The 16,168-nt window shown below is 34.6% G+C and overlaps 1 protein-coding gene across 1 annotated transcript in view; it reads left to right on the top strand.

Annotated features, from left to right (window-relative positions):
* HSD17B11 (hydroxysteroid 17-beta dehydrogenase 11) overlaps window positions 1–15,851 on the top strand; it is a 28,747-nt gene extending 12,896 nt beyond the window's left edge. The window contains exons 5-7 of the mRNA XM_081051145.1: window positions 2,742–2,879; window positions 10,999–11,115; window positions 14,012–15,851. Of these exons, the coding sequence (XP_080907271.1) occupies window positions 2,742–2,879; window positions 10,999–11,115; window positions 14,012–14,093 (337 nt within the window). The 3' untranslated portion in view covers window positions 14,094–15,851. The remainder of the gene's footprint in view (window positions 1–2,741; window positions 2,880–10,998; window positions 11,116–14,011) is intronic.
* Window positions 15,852–16,168: the final 317 nt, after the last annotated feature.

The raw sequence follows: 16,168 nt of genomic DNA, 5'->3' as shown, positions 1-16,168 counted from the left end.
TAAGAGCATGGCATACTTTAATGAACTTGATACCTTTTGCCAAATTGCCTTCCAAGAAAGGCTGCCGATTAACCTGTGCTTTGGAAAATAGAAAGCTATGGAAAGTTCTCTCTCATTTTTCCTTTTTTAAGTTTAGACATGTTGAAGGCTTAGAATGAAAAGATTGCTAATTCAATTGTATAAAATAAAAATAACTTGTACATTGAAAACCACTCAAACAAATAAAAATGTCCTTATATTCTTACCATTAGTGCTAAGCAAAAATTCTATCTTGTTTTACTTTGTAATTAACATTAATTACTCATGAAATAATACATTTTTATGTTTATATATCTATTGTTATTTTATTCCCCGCCTTCTTCCACCTCCCCACCTCACTCCAGTTCAAGCCGTTGTTTCTCAGTCTAGTTGTGTAGGACACAGCTCCCTGTCCCATGCTGGTATTATGAGCCTTGCTCTCTCCCGCCCCTACCCCCCCCCAGGTATTTGGTCACCGGTCGTGGGTGGGCAGCTCACGGCAGCTCTCACCAGCTACCAGCCACTCACACTGGCTGCCAGCTACTCATGTTGGCTGCCGGCCACTCACACTGGCACTGGCCGCTCCTGGCAGCACTCAGTAGCCCACGCACGGCAGCCCACCCCAACCTCTGGCTGCTCCTGGCAGCCCAGCTCCAGGGAGAGCTGTTGTTCACAATCTTAGCTGTAGAGGGCACAGCTCACTGGCCCAGGTGGGAATCCAACTGGCGGCCTTCGGGGTTAGGAGCACAGTGCTAAAACCACCTGAGCCACCAGGCGGGCCCTCGATAGTTTTTATTTTATAAATTTTCTGCTAATGTCTTTTAGCCATTTATCCATTAGAGTATTGTCTTACTCATTTACAAAAGTTGCCAAGACACCCTTACCCTTGTCTTACATGCATGTTGCAAATGCTTTACTAGTTTATGTGCCTCTTCACTTGGTTGGGAGCCAGTAAAGTTTAGAGTATAACATATAGAGGCCTAGTTAATTGCCCAGATTTAAAGCCTAATTCTACCACTCTGTTTTGTGTCTGTGGGCGAGTTCTATAACCCTCCTGTACCTCAGTTTCCTTTTTGCTAAATGGGGTTCATCATAATATCTGTTTCATGGAGTTGTAAGGATTAAATGAAACAATGAATCTGAATAACTGAGGACAGTGTCTGGCTTATAGTAATCAACCTTAGATATGATTATATTTGTTTTATTTTTCAAAGTACAAATTTATACTTTATATAATTGAATCTATTATAGAAATCTTTCTTTTAAGCCTTCAGTATAGTCTAAGCTTTAAAAAGAAAGAAAGGGGGCGGCCAGTTGGCTCAGTTGGCTGGAGCACGGTGCTCATAGTGCCAAGGTCACCAGTTCGATTCCCACAAGGGCCAGTGAGCTGTGCCCTCTACAACTAGATTGAAGACATTTGCAGCTTGACTTGGGGCTGAGCTACGCCCTCCACAACTGGATTGAGAATGGCTACTTGACTTGGAGCTGATGGATCCTGGAGGGACACACTGTCCCCAATATTCCCCAATAAAAAATAAAAATTCTAAAAAAAAATCAAAAGAAAAAAGGTGAAAGAGAACTTTTCTTTCAACAGTTTTGTATTTTCCAAAGCACAGGCTAATTGGCCAGAACTTATAGTTGCTTTGTATACTTGCTAATCTATAAAGATTTATATTAGGTTGGTTCAAAAGTAATTGCGATTTTTGTATTTATTTTTAACCTTTTAAACTGCAATTACTTTTGCACCAACTTAATGGAAAAATAATCTGTCTGGTAATTAATGCCATTGAATTGCACACTTAAAAATGGTTAAAATTGCAAATTTTATGTGACATATTTTTCACACAATTTTTAAAACATTAATAATGTAATATTCCAAAAACATTGAATTCTACACTTTAAATGGGTAAATTATATGGTATGTGAATTTATATCTCAATAAAGTTTAAAAAAAAACCCTAATTGGAAAAGTAACGTCCACTTAAAATACAATTAATTTCCCTTCTCTTTCCAAATGAAGGAGCTATGACAATAAGAATTGCTTTGCATTTTGATTCATTGATTTGACAAATATTTATTAAACACCTATTACAGGCCAAGCACTGTGCCAGGCCATGGGGATTCACTGGAAACCAAAATAGTCACGGAGCTTATAGTAAAAGGTAGGAGGGACAGACATTGAAAAAATTCACCCGACTGAATATTTAATTAGAAATTCAAGATGTGCTGTCATGGAAATACTGCAGTTTACCATATAATGGGAAAACAATTTAGACTAGGGATCAGGAAAAGCTTCTTTGAGGAAGTCAAGCAGAAACTTAAAGGAAGAATAGGACTTATCCAGGAGAATTTTCCAATGAATTTCATAAGTCTAATAAATAATGAGCAGCCTACTGTGTTATTAAGTTTTATGAAAACAACAAAACAAATACCAATTTTCCTAAAAAAACATTTACACCTACTCAGTTGTCACTCTGATAAATAATGTTGAGATACAGTAAATGTTCTACATCAGTGCTTCTTAGTCTTTAATGTGCCTATAAAGTTACCTGAGAATCTTCTAGAATGCAGATTCTTCTTCAGTAGGTCTGGGCCAGGCCTTGAGATTCAGGTGCTATCTGTGCTGTTTGACAGAGGACCACACTTACCTAAGGAAAACAGACATCTGAATTAAATAGATGCGGCAGCTTTCTTGAATTATTTTGTGACCTGTTTATTTTCAGTTCAAGCAAGTTTGCTGCTGTTGGATTTCATAGAGCTTTGACTGAAGAACTGGCTTCCTTAGAAAGAACTGGAGTCAAAACATCATGTCTCTGCCCTAATTTCATTAACACTGGCTTCATCAAAAACCCAAGTACCAGGTAAGTTGAGACAGAAAAGGAGATAAAATGATTGGTGATTGTGTGAATATGAGCCATTCTTTGGGTTTTCCTGAGTATTTGAATCCTTAAAACACCTGATATTCTGAAACTAATATAAAATAATATTGAATGTCAACTATAACTGAAAAAAAAATTAAATAATTTAAAAAACAAAAAAAACATCTGATATTCCATGCCCTTCATTCATCTCAGTTTCAGCTTCTGTAGATTGTGGGAAAACAGGTGGAAAGACAAAGAAGGAGGGAGAGAATGTACATAAATATAAACATGAATGACACAGGTGAACTTGCTAATCCTCCTTTCTTTCCTTCCCCTAAGCACTGGTTCTTAGACTAACGTATAATACCTTTCGCCAGGACTGCTTGGGAACCAGGTAGGGGCCCTACCCCCAGAGATGTGGACTTACTGGCCTTGGTCGGAACAAGGTAGTGGTGGGGTAGGTACCCCACTACCTTGGTGGACAAGGTAGTGGTAGACTTGGAACTGTGTGTGTTTAACAAGCATCAGAGGTAATTCTGATAGAAAGAACCCAGGACCACAGTGTGAAAAACATTCTCCATTGGTACTCTAGAGATTATTTTCCAAAATGAGAGCAGACCGTGTCTTTCCTATGTTAAAAAATAAACGCATAAGAATCTGCTCTGAGGTTAATTTTGAATGTTTCCTGTTTTGGGAATAATGTCTTTTGTATGTGTGATGTATACTTTGTAATTCCAACATACAGAAAAATACAAATAAGAAATTTTCTTTTAAAAATTTCTTAAAACCTTCCACCCAGTGGAAACTACTCTTAACATTTTGATGAACATCCTTCTAGATATATCACTGGACAGATTAAATGTCTAAATTTTATGTAACTGGCATATATTACACATAGGGTTCTGGAAGCAATAAATAAACTGCTTACTTCCCTCAGCATAGTCATTATAGACAGTACTGTATTACAGACTTCAAAGCTGCTAAGAAGCTAGATCTTAGCTGTTTCCACCACAAAAAAGAAATCATAATTATGTGAGGTGATAGAAGTGTTAGCTAACGCTAAGGTGGTAATCATATTGCAATATATAAGTCTATCAAATCAACATGTTGTACACCTTAAACTTACACAATGTTGTGTGTCAATTATATCTCCATAAAAATGAATTAATGCAAAGACTTCACTAAAACTGAAAGGGGGTATCAAAGGAAAATGTGAGTACCATCCCCAAGGATAAAATTTGCCGATTTCCTTCATTATTTTCAGGATGTAGATACTAAAAGAATATGTTTGAGTCAGGTTTTTCACTCAGCCTGTCTTTCAGCAGTTAAAAACAGACACCATATTTTCTTTTAATTATAATTGAATTTTTTACCCTTGCCCCAGGACAGGCTGCACAAAGCTAACCTTCATGTGGGCAGGAGTGCCCTCTCCTGGCAAAGGTTTACTGGTACAATTAAAACGCAACTGGGAAATTTGCTGTAGGGGGAAAGTGTAAAGGGAAGCTGGCATAATTCTAGGCAAGTTGCAGGAATATAACCGGGCTAAGGAAGGGTCTGGGGCTTGGTCCTGCCACCTGAACGCCTTTGAAGATAAGCTGATACTAGAGTGTATACCAGAAGTTAAGTTGGTTTTAATATAGAAACTTAGTTCTTTTAGTTAGAGGACAGAAGATCTTATTCTAATTTATATTTTGAGCACTAAATAAAATTTGTAGTAGTTTTCTTAAACCTCACAATAATACTTTGCTTAGAGAGGTCAAGTAACTTGCCAGTAAGTAGCAGAACTGAGATTCAGACCAAACTTTTCTTTTTACACAGAGGACAGCCTTTCTGAAAGAAGGAAATTGAACTGACCTCTAAATGACTGATTCAAAATAATTGTATCATATTATTACTGGAACTTAAATTCTCTTTTAAAGCACACCAAAGATGTAGGTTGTTGGTTCTTATATTTACATATCTAACACACTGCGAAGAAACTGGTTTACTGTAAAGGTTATAACACATCATCATCTGAATTTATTGGAATTAAGTTTAATCCAATAAATTAAACTTACACAGGTATCCTGTGTAATTAAATAAATTAAAATTAAATTAAAATTAAATACATTTAAATTACACAGGTGTCCTGTGTAATTTTTTTTTAACAACTAGGAGTTATTTTTGTTAAAACAAGAGGTTGTTTTATTAAAAGCATGTATTGAAGGCCAGGTGCTCTATTAGGTGCTTTACCTTATATAAATTACCTCTAAACTCTACTCCGGGAGGGCTACATTTGGCCCCAGATTATAGTCTGCCTATACCTGCCCTAATCCTTACAACAATTTTGCAAGATAAATTTTACTGTACCCATTTTATGGATTAAACTGGAACTGGGAGGAGTTAAGAAAACTGCCCAAGTTCACACAGCCCCAAAGGGGCAGACTGAAATTCCTACCAGGTCCTTGCCTCCAAATGCCCTACTATTCCTAGCTTTATTTTTTTAATAAAATTTTAATTGAAGTTTTTTTTCTCCTGAGAATCATAATTTTTTAAATGCATATTCACTGTTTCACTGGCAATATCTCTATTGCTTTTCTGATAATTATTATTATAAAGAAAATTTAAATAATATACAGAAAAGCCCCTGCAAAGATGTTGCTATCCCAGAGATAACCACTTTACTGAAAAATTAGATTTCCAGTAACAACTTTCCAATTTAAGAGGCTATACTTCTTAATTTAATGCATTTATTTTTTGGGTACATGGAAACATACATGCTATTCTATAAGCTGTCCTTTTTGACTTAACAATAAACTGTTTTCACCTTTCTGTGTTGATATACTGTGTTTTCCCAAAAATGAGACCTAACTGGAAAATAAGCCCTAGCATTTTTCAGGATGACATCCCCTGGACATAAGCCCTAATGCATCTTTTGGAGCAAACCTTAACATAAGACCCTTAAGGTCTTATTTTCGGGGAAACACAGTATACAGAGCTCCCTTACCTTATTCATTTTAAAGTTAGCCCAGCAACCTTTGGGTATGACTTCTCCATTGATGGATATTTAGATTGCTGATCTTTCATTATTGTAATAAATACATACCCTTGGTGTGTGTGTGTGTATATATATATATATATATATATATATATATATATATATACATACATACATGTATATATATATATACACACACACAAATACGTGTTATGTGTTTATATATTAATATGTAGGTGTACATATGTACCTATATGTATATATGTGTGTATTTGCTCACTCTCCCAACCATTTTGTTATTTATTTATTTATTTATTTATTTATTTATTTATTTATTTATTTTTGTTTTGGAAATAGAACTGCTGGATCAAAGAATAGGAACTTATTTACTTCTGATAGAATTTTTAAATTGCTCTCCAGAAGGATTGCCCTAATTTATCCTCCCACCAACAGGGTATAAAGTGTCCATTCCTCTCACCTTTGCAGGCTTTGAATATTAGCACACTTTTAATCTTTGCCAATATGATAGGAAAAAACAGTACTTCTATATTACATTAATGTATCTTTGATTATTAGAAAGACTGACAATTATTTTTTCATATTTAATAAGTCCTGTTATCTTCTCTACTCCAGTCTGCTTATACACATCAGACTACATTATACACCTGCTTATAAAAATCAGGTTAAGGAAGTTCCCTTATGTTATTTGTCAAGTGTGGTTTTTTTTCGTGAAAGGATATTGGATTTTGTCAAATGTTTTCTCTGAGCCTGTTGAAATGATCATATGGGACTTTCCTTCGTTCTCTTAATATGATACATCACATTGGTTGATTTTTATATAGTGAACCACCTTGCATTCCTGGAAGAAATCTCACTTGGCCATAGCATATGATCTTTTAATATGATGCTGGATTTGGTTTGATAGTACTTTGTTGAGAATATATGCATCTACCGTGTTTCCCTGAAAATAAGACCATTTCTTATATTAATTTTTGCTCCAAAAGACACATTAGAGCTTATGGTCAGGGGATGTCATCCTGAAAAATCATGCTAGGGCTTATTTTCCGGTTAGGTCTTATTTTCAGGGAAACATGGTATATTCATAAGAGATATTGGTATGTAGTTTTCTAATGATATCTTAGTCTGGCTTTAGTAACAGGGTACTGTGACCTCCTAGAATGAGTTAGGAAGTATTCTCTTATTTTTTTGAAAGACTTTGAGAAAGACTGGTGTTAATTCTTTAAACATGAAGCCATCTGGTCCTGGGCTTTTCTTTGATGGAAGTTTTTTGATTACTGTTTCAATCTCTTCTTAAAGGTCTACTCAGATTTTCTATTTTTTCTTGAGTCCAGTTTTGGTGCTTTGTGTAGTCCTAAGAATTTGTACTTTGCACCTAGGTTATCTAATTTTTGGAATATACTTTTTCATAGTATTCTCTTATAATCATTTCTATTTCTGTAAGGTTTGTACTGATGTTCTCACTTTTCATTCCTGATTTTAATAATTTGAGTCTTCTCTTTTTCTTGGTAAGTCTAGCTAAAGATTTACTTATTTTGTTGATCTTTTCGAAGAGTTAGTTAAGAGTTAACTAAGAGTTTCATTGATTCTTTTCTCTATTTTATTTATCTCTGCTTTAATCTTACTATTTCCTTCATTAGGTTTGCTTTAGGTTTAGTTTGTTCCTTTTTCTAATTCTTAAAGTGGAAAGTTAGTTTATTGATTTGAGATCTTTTTTCATGTAGGCACTGAAAGCTATAATTTTCCCTCTGAGCAATTGTTTTGCTGCATCTCATAAATTTTGTATCTTACGTTTTTTCATTCATCTCAAAGTATTTTCTAATTTCCTGTGATTTCTTTTCTTTGTCCCATTAGTTAATTCCCACATATTTCTGAATTATCCAGTTTTCTTTTTAAGTTTAACAATACTTTTGTTTTGTAGTCTAACATATGATCTGTCCTGGAGAATGTTCCTTGTGCCTTTGAGAAGAATATGTGTTCTGCTGTTGCAAAGAGTGTTCTATAGATGCTGTTAGAGTTAGTTGATTTATGCTGTTTTTTCAAGTCTTCTGTTTCCTGGTTGATCTTTTTTCTATTTGTTCAATCATTAAAAGTGGGATTAATGTCTCAAACTTTTATTTTAAACTGTTCATGTCTTCCTTCAATTCTGTCAATTTTTGTTTCATGTATTTTGGGACTCTATTGTTAGGTATATGAACAATTTTTAATGAAATGTTTTTTTCTCATATAAGTTATCTCTTTCCAATTAGTGATATAAATAATGCAGCATAATCTGAATTTATTAACATTAAGTGTAATTGGATGTTCTCATTAATTTTTTGACAACAAAAAATTATTTTTGTTGAACATCCTTTTAAAATGTTTACTCTCCGACATGTAATATATACAGAGGGTGCCAAAAAAATGTATACACATTTTAAAAAAGGAAAAAACTATTAAAATTATGCTGATGGTAACCACTTTGAGAACCTCTTGTAACTGCAGAAGTCAAACATGATTTGTATTCATTTTTGTTATTGGTATATATTGAGTATAATTAATACAGTTTTTTTCCTTTCCCAAAATGTGTATACATTTTTTTTTGGCACTCTCTGTATATAGCAAAATCTATTTGCTCTAAAAATTTAGTTTTTCAATGTGCTACAGAAAGATATCATTTTTTATTGGCTACTACCATAAAAAGGTATTATATGAGAAGGTGATGAGTAACAATTTGATAGTATAACTGTATAAAGTGCTTACATGTGCATTTCCCATTTAATCATCATATTACCAGTGGACTGAAGATAGATTACACTTATTCAGTGACACCATGTTGGTAGCTTGAAATTGGCCAAGAAATGAGTATTTAACCATAGAAATTGGAAAATGCTACAAACTGATAGTTTTGTCCCCTTTAAAGTCTGTTGTTAAACATTTACCAGTATACCACTGCATTATCCTCATTTTTCAGATTAAACACAAAACAAAAACCAGAACTTCAAAGAGTAGAAATATCTTCCCCCAAATTATTCAGCTACTTAAGTGTAAAGTTAGATAATCAAACACAGTCCTTCTATCTGAAAATACTCTTTCTTTCTAAGTATTCCTATGCTCCCACATGTATTCTCCTTCTGCTCCCCAACAGAGTAACCCAAAGTGTTTTTGGATATTTTCTACAAAATCCATTATGAATGTTTATCTAATAGGATTTAAAACTCTTATTTACATTAGACTATCAGAAAAAAAAATTTCCACATACTGACCTTTTAATGATTAAGATTTTATGCTGCCAATAATTGTAACAAAGCTGAATTTTTTTCTGAAAGCCTTTTCTTTTGGTCTTTTAAAAATGATTGGATAGCCATGAAATTTAAGAAATTCCTTGGACAGAGGCTAAGACTGTTTTAGGTAAAGAGATCAAGTACAAGAAGAAGAGTTCAGTCAGTACAGCCCCATTTGTTTGGTAGGTTGGCAAGGCCACAGTATGAATAAGGGAGTGTGCTGTCCTGTTTAGACAGGTATTTGTGAGCTTTCATGGAGCTTGGGAAAATTGAGTAGCAGTATGCTAGAAAGTGAGTTTCCCTCTGAACACTTTTCAAGGCACAGGCATCCTTCAGTTTCTAGATTCATCCTCCTTGGCACACATTACCTGCTTATGCCACAGGCTAAAAGATAGCTTAGTCTTCTTCAGGCTTCCATTGCCTTTCATTTTTACAGCCATTGGGCCAAAAGCCATCACTTTCGTTATTATATTTCTTCTCCTGTCACCTCTCTAAACTTTGCATTCAGGGTCCTGGGGTGAACACAGCATTCTAATAAATGACTAACCTATGCTGAGAATGAAATATCATATCATATATATTTTATGCTGTGCTCTCTCTCCTTCATGAATCCACTTACCATACTCACTTTTTTTCTTTTACTTTCTTTTTTTTTTAAATTTATTTATTGGGGTGACAATTGTTGATGAAATTACATAATTTCAGGTGTACAATTCTGTATTACATCATCTATAAATCCCATTGTGTGTTCACCACCCAGAGTCAGTTCTCCTTCCATCACCATATATTTGATCCCCCTTACCCTCATCTCCCTCCCCCCACCCCCCTTGCCCTCTGGTAACCACTAAACTATTGTCTGTGTTTATGAGTTAAGTACAAGGCTACACTGCTCAGTTGTCCCACTTTTACTTTACTGCATATATTTTTTCTAAATGAACTATTCTGTATTTGTTCCTAAGAAATCTCATGTAATTCTTTTTGTCTCACTTCTTTTAGCTAGTCACACCATTGAAAATCTGCCTCCCCAAAATGTTAATCACCCCAACAGTTTGGAGACATTGGCAGATTTCATGAGTATATTTAATTATGTGTCTTTTTTTCTAAATCATTAGTAAAATGTTAAAAATTCGGGGCCAACTCTTGTGCAATTCTATTCTTAGTGCACTTCTTCTAACACCCAAATAACAAAGGACACATTTTAGGGATCACCTGCTACTCAGTAGTGCATATACCAGGGTGATTACACAGTGAAGATGTAACATGAAACTAAGTAACAAAGTTGAAAATTAAATCAAGACCTAGTAATAAAGTGATAACGTCAGATAATCAAACACAATATAAGGGTTCCATATGGTGATCAAGAACCTAGAGCCGGGCACGTTCCTATATTTTAATTCCTCTGACACTTTAGAAAATGTTCACTAAAAAGGTTTAGTACATAATAAAACTAGTAGAATGGTATCTAACTTCTTTCCCAAGACTTCTAAAGATTTGAAAGTGAATTTGTCAGTCTTAATCCAGCTAAATTATTTTTGAGTCCTGGTTATTTCTATGTTTCTCATTTGCATAATAGGGAGTATAATCTTTCCTTCGTAGGGTTGTTGTAAACCTTGAGTGAGATAATCTGTGTAGAATGTTTAGTACGGTGTGCAGTACATGATAAGCAGGACCTAAATGGTTGTTGCTGTTGTTGTAAGTGTTGTTAATGCTAAAGTAGCTACCATTTTTGAGCACTATGATGGGCTAGAAGCTATAAGTCAGTTCCTTCATGGTTTCGTGTGGTAATTTATTTGTTTAGCACTAAACTAAAGCTGATAACTCAGTGAAATGATTTGTTTCTGAAGACTGCCTCTGATTTCAGTTTGGGACCCACCCTGGAACCTGAGGAAGTGGTGAACCAGCTGATGAATGGGATCCTGACTGAGCAGAAAATGATTTTTGTTCCACGTTCTGTATACCTCTTAACAGTGGTGGAAAGGTAAGCAGCAGTTATGTTTGTCTGTATTATAAATATTTATCTATTACATGTTTTTACTCAGGTTAAAACCAAATTTTTAGAAAGCACAATTAAGTGGAATTAAGTTAATAAAAATAATAGGCTTAAAGAGTCCATCAATTTTTAAACTACATTTGTTAATCATTGAAGCAAGATTGATATAGCAGTTGGGTAAATGAACTGAATAATTTCCACAAGTTTATAAGTTTTTGTGTTTTTTTTTAAGAAAGAAATGTATATGTTTCTGGAAGTCTTATGTTATAAATGAATGTTTATGACAGTTTTTAAATATTACTACATAATGGAATCATAGAATAATGATATTAGAGGAGTCCATAGGTAGGTTTTAGATATTCATTTAAATATATAACAGATAATCCATGAGCTCTTATTTTGTGCAAAATCACACTGAAGCCTGGGAATTGCTAAATAATCTTTTATAATTGTAGAGATTCTTGAGCCTTGCTACTTCAGATGTGGTCCATGGACCAATAGTATCAGCATCACTTGGGAGTTTGTTAGACATGCAGAATCTCCTGATCTCCTGAATCAGAATTTGTATTTTAATGAGATCCACGAGTGAGTTGTATGCATATTCAGATTTAAAATATGCATTTATTTAGATTTAGAATATGCATTTATTTAGAGCAGTAGCTCTCAACTTTGGTGCACATTGGAATTCACCTGGGAGTTTTAAAAATGCTAATGCCTGAGACCTACTTTCCAAGATTCTGATTGATTTGGTCTGGAGTGGGGCCAGGTCTCTAAGTGATACAACTTTGCTGGTAATACTAATGTACAGATAAGACTGGAAACCAGTGGTTTAAAGAATGCCTCATCATAACACATTGCTTCATTACTCATTTGGGAAAGCTGTGATGAGGGGAAACTGAAGAGATAGGTGCCTTAGGTTAAAAAACAAAACAAAACAAAAAAACACCTCTTCCTGCATGTCCTTTAAATCAGGCTTGTCCAACGTGGTACTGGTATCAGGATCATCTGGGAAGTCGATTTAAAAAATAGATTCCTGGATCTCACCTCTTGAGATTTTAATATAGGAGGTTTGAGCTGGGATCCAGAAACCTGTATGTTCACGGACAATTGCCTCAGACAGTTGGTTCAAAGAGCATACTTTAAATAAGAGTCACTGACTGAAAAAAATTCAAGAGATCTAAAGCATAAGTGACATGTGTCAGGTTTTTTAGCCACTTCTTTTGGTAATTGTGGTTAAACATTCCTTAGAGGTTTAGATAATAAATCCCAAGAATCTCCTTGGTGAATAAAATCCGAGGTAAAACTTGTGAAGTGTTTAGCGTTTTACTTGTCACGTCACATACGTAAGCACTCAGTGATTACAGTCCTATAGAATATAACTCCGAGGGAAGGGATTTTGCCTGTTTTTTAATCACTACGTCCCCTACACTTTGAAGAGTTGGTGAACACATAGGAGGCACCAAAATGTTTGCTGATTGAATAAATTAATTCTATTTCCTAGACTTTTTTTTTAATTTATTGAGGTGACATTTGTTAGTAAAATTACATAGATTTCAGGTGTACAATTCTGTAATACATCATCTATAAATCCCACTGTATGTTCACCACCCAGAGTCAGTTCTCCTTCCATCACCATATATTTGATCCCCTTTGCCCTCATCTACCACCCCCGTCCCTCCTTACCCTCTGGTAACCACTAAACTATTGTCTGTGTCTATGAGTTTTTGTTTCTCATTTGTTTGTCTTGTTCTTTTGTTGTGTTTGGTTTATATACCACATATCAGTGAAATCATATGGTTCTCTGCTTTTTCTGTCTGACTTATTTCACTTAGCATTATAAATTTCCTAGACTTTTAACATAAAGACTCAAATTAGATGAAGCTATGTTTGTGTCACATGCTTACAGTCTGAACATGAACGTTATTTAACTTCTTTGATGCTTAGTGTCTTTATCTGTCACATGGAGACAATAATAAGACTTTATAGGGCTGTGAAGAATAAATAAAATAATGCACTTAAAGTAGTTAATACACTATAAATATTCGACAAATGTTACATACCACTATTATTTTTATAATTACCCTATCATTATCATTGCCTTGACCATGAATGTTCGGGGAGCAATTTCAAAACTTTATTTTAATGCCATCTCGGCCGATGTCTATATATAGTTACACTGACTTACATATTCTGTTTAGTTTCTCTCAGACTCATTGGAATGTGATAAGTTCCTCACTATTTTTAAGTATAAGGTGGGGAAAAACATTAGACCTATTATGAGTCTATCACTGTTTAAGGTATTTTATATTAACACATTGATTCTTCAAAGAACACTGTGGGGTAGGTGTTGATTTTTCCATTTACATATGAGGAATTTAAAATCAATAGTTAAATAACTTTTTCAGCATTCTACTCAAAGCCAGGTCTGTTGTCTGCAATTTCGTTTAGCAATTCTACTTCCCTAGTCTCTTAGTGGAACATTTTAATAATATTCTGGATTATACAGTATAAAATTAGTTCCTCTTCTCACTGCTTTTCCAATGTCAGGTTCTTTTTTTAAAAAAGCCTTTAGCATCTCAATGATTCAGTTCTATTCACCTCCTCTCTTAGCTCTTAGCTCTATATAGGCATATATTTATTTCAAAAACTGAATATTTCAAATCACTTCTACCCTAAAGAATGTTAAACCTCCTTCCTTTTCCTTTTGAAAAGAAAATGGATTTAACTGGGAATAACATGCTGTAATGACAGTGAGTTAAAGTTCTTAATCGTGTTTAAAATGAACATGGACATGATACGTGATAAACAAGTATTTTAAGAGACGATATCTTACAAATGCACATAATATTAATTTCCTAATTATTTTCATGTATCTTTCTTTTAGGATCTTTCCTGAGCGTTTCCTGGCAATTTTAAAGCGAAAGATCAATATTAGGTTTGATGCAATTATTGGATATAAAAATTGAAGGACAATAAGTACTTTTGGAAGTTGATTTACCAGGGCTAAGTTCATGTCGTCTAATAATAATCAGAATTTTAATGTTCGGACTTGTGCTTTTTCTAATTATCTTTTTTTCTTTCATATCACCTTTTGAAGCTCTGGCAGTCCTCATTTATTACCATTGTTCTTTAACTGAAGGCTAATGTCATACAATACAGAAAGAGAAATACCTTAGCAATCGACTGTATGGAAAATGGAGAAAAAGAACAAAAGCAGTTTTACAATAATTTCTAAGATTTTGTGGCTCATATGAAAGCTTTGCAACATTTGTACTATAAATTTTTAAGATATATTTTTATTTTTAATTACACTTAAATTTTAAATAATGCACATTTCCTTTTTCTATTGTACATAAAATAGAAACTTTAAGCTCCCTAAATATAAGGAAAGACTATCTCTAGTGGTGTTTCACAATGAATTTCACGTGATGTAAGAAATGTCACTCCAACATTTCATTTTACACCTTACCGCTCTGTTTCCTGAGAGGTACCTCACATTCCAAAACCAAACATTTCAGCACAAGGAAACTAGAAGTGGACACGTGCTTCAAGTGAAAAAGCATCATTGGGACTTACGGCAGAGAACTGGGAGAATAGACTCATAAGTGGCAACAATAATAAATGGATCAAACTTAAACTTGTATTTCCATCTTTTTGATTGGCACAGAACATGGCTTAACTTTCAAATTAAAAGAAAATGGATTATGTAATCAAAGGTCTGTCTGTATTTTTTATTTTTTATTTTCGTGTCTGGAAATTTCTCAGATGAGAATGAGGCTCAGAGAGATGGTAATATAAGATCAGACCTATAAATTAAAAAATAAGGTTTGTTGGATTTCTATTAAAGAAAAATATTTTCAGGACAATGTTAGATACATACATATGAAGAACTTGTATCAGAAGGTTCATATTCAGATAACATAAATCAGAGTCACTGACCCCTGTAAAATGTAGCAAATGAACCACATTTAGATTCAGACACTTCCTGATAAAAGATGTTGATCCAGTCTCTAAGCAGAAACTTCTTTATTCAACACGTGTCAGGTGCTGTCCTAAACACTTATTGAACAAGTTAAGTAATCTCATCAGTGCCACTGGAGATTATCATGATCATGTGACAATTTGTTTAAGGAAGGCTATACTGTAGACACTATACCATTCTATACCATGTAAGAAAATTTCACAGAAGGTATCATTCCTACAACAAATTTCTCCCTCTTTCCCATCAATTACTGTCTTCTAATACAGAGAATCAAAATACAGTTACTGTTTGACTGTATTCAACATTAGCTTGATGTAAAGACTTCTGAGTCAAAAATGCCTGCTTTTTAAAACATTGCATTTGGGGGCAGATGGGTGGCTCAGTTGGTTACAACATGGGCAAAGGCGCTGCTGGTTCGATTCACAGATGGGCCAGTAAGCTGCGCCCTCCACAACTAGAACGAAGTCAATGAGCTGCCGCTCAGCTCCCGGGTGGCCAGATGGCTCAGTTGGTTGGAGCCGTGGGCTCTCAACCACAAGGTTGCTTGTTGGACTCCTCGAGTCCCGCAAGGGATCGTGGGCAGCGCCTCCTGCAACTAACGAGGGCAACTGGACCTGGAGTTGAGCTGTGCCCTCCACGACTAAGACTGAAAGGACAACAACTTGACTTGGAAAAGTCCCGGAAGTACACACTGTTCCCCAATAAAGTCCTGTTCCTCTTCCCCAATAAAATCTTTAAATATATACATATATATATTTCATTTGAATACTGTAACTTAGATTCCTTTCCATACATTAGCCATACTGCAGTAGCACTTTGCTAGAGTATCTGAGAATGACTCTAGAAGGCGTAGAGTCTGTTCCAGTCAGCTGCTAACTCGGTTTGAAATAGATGTAATTGTTTATGCTTTTAGTTAAGTTATACCTGTTCTAGCTTGCTTAGTGGAACTGTGAAGTAGGCTAGGAGGAAGCCAGTAGAGAAACTTCAGGAAGATAACTGAGGCCCAAAGTGTACTGACAACTTCCCTCTTTTCACAACAAACATGTTTTGGCTCTTAAC

The sequence above is a fragment of the Rhinolophus hipposideros genome (assembly GCF_964194185.1).
Source record: "Rhinolophus hipposideros genome assembly, chromosome: 1".
NCBI classification, from domain to species: domain Eukaryota; kingdom Metazoa; phylum Chordata; class Mammalia; order Chiroptera; family Rhinolophidae; genus Rhinolophus; species Rhinolophus hipposideros.
Note: the sequence above shows the minus strand (reverse complement) of the source record. Positions and strands in the feature narration are given on the sequence as shown.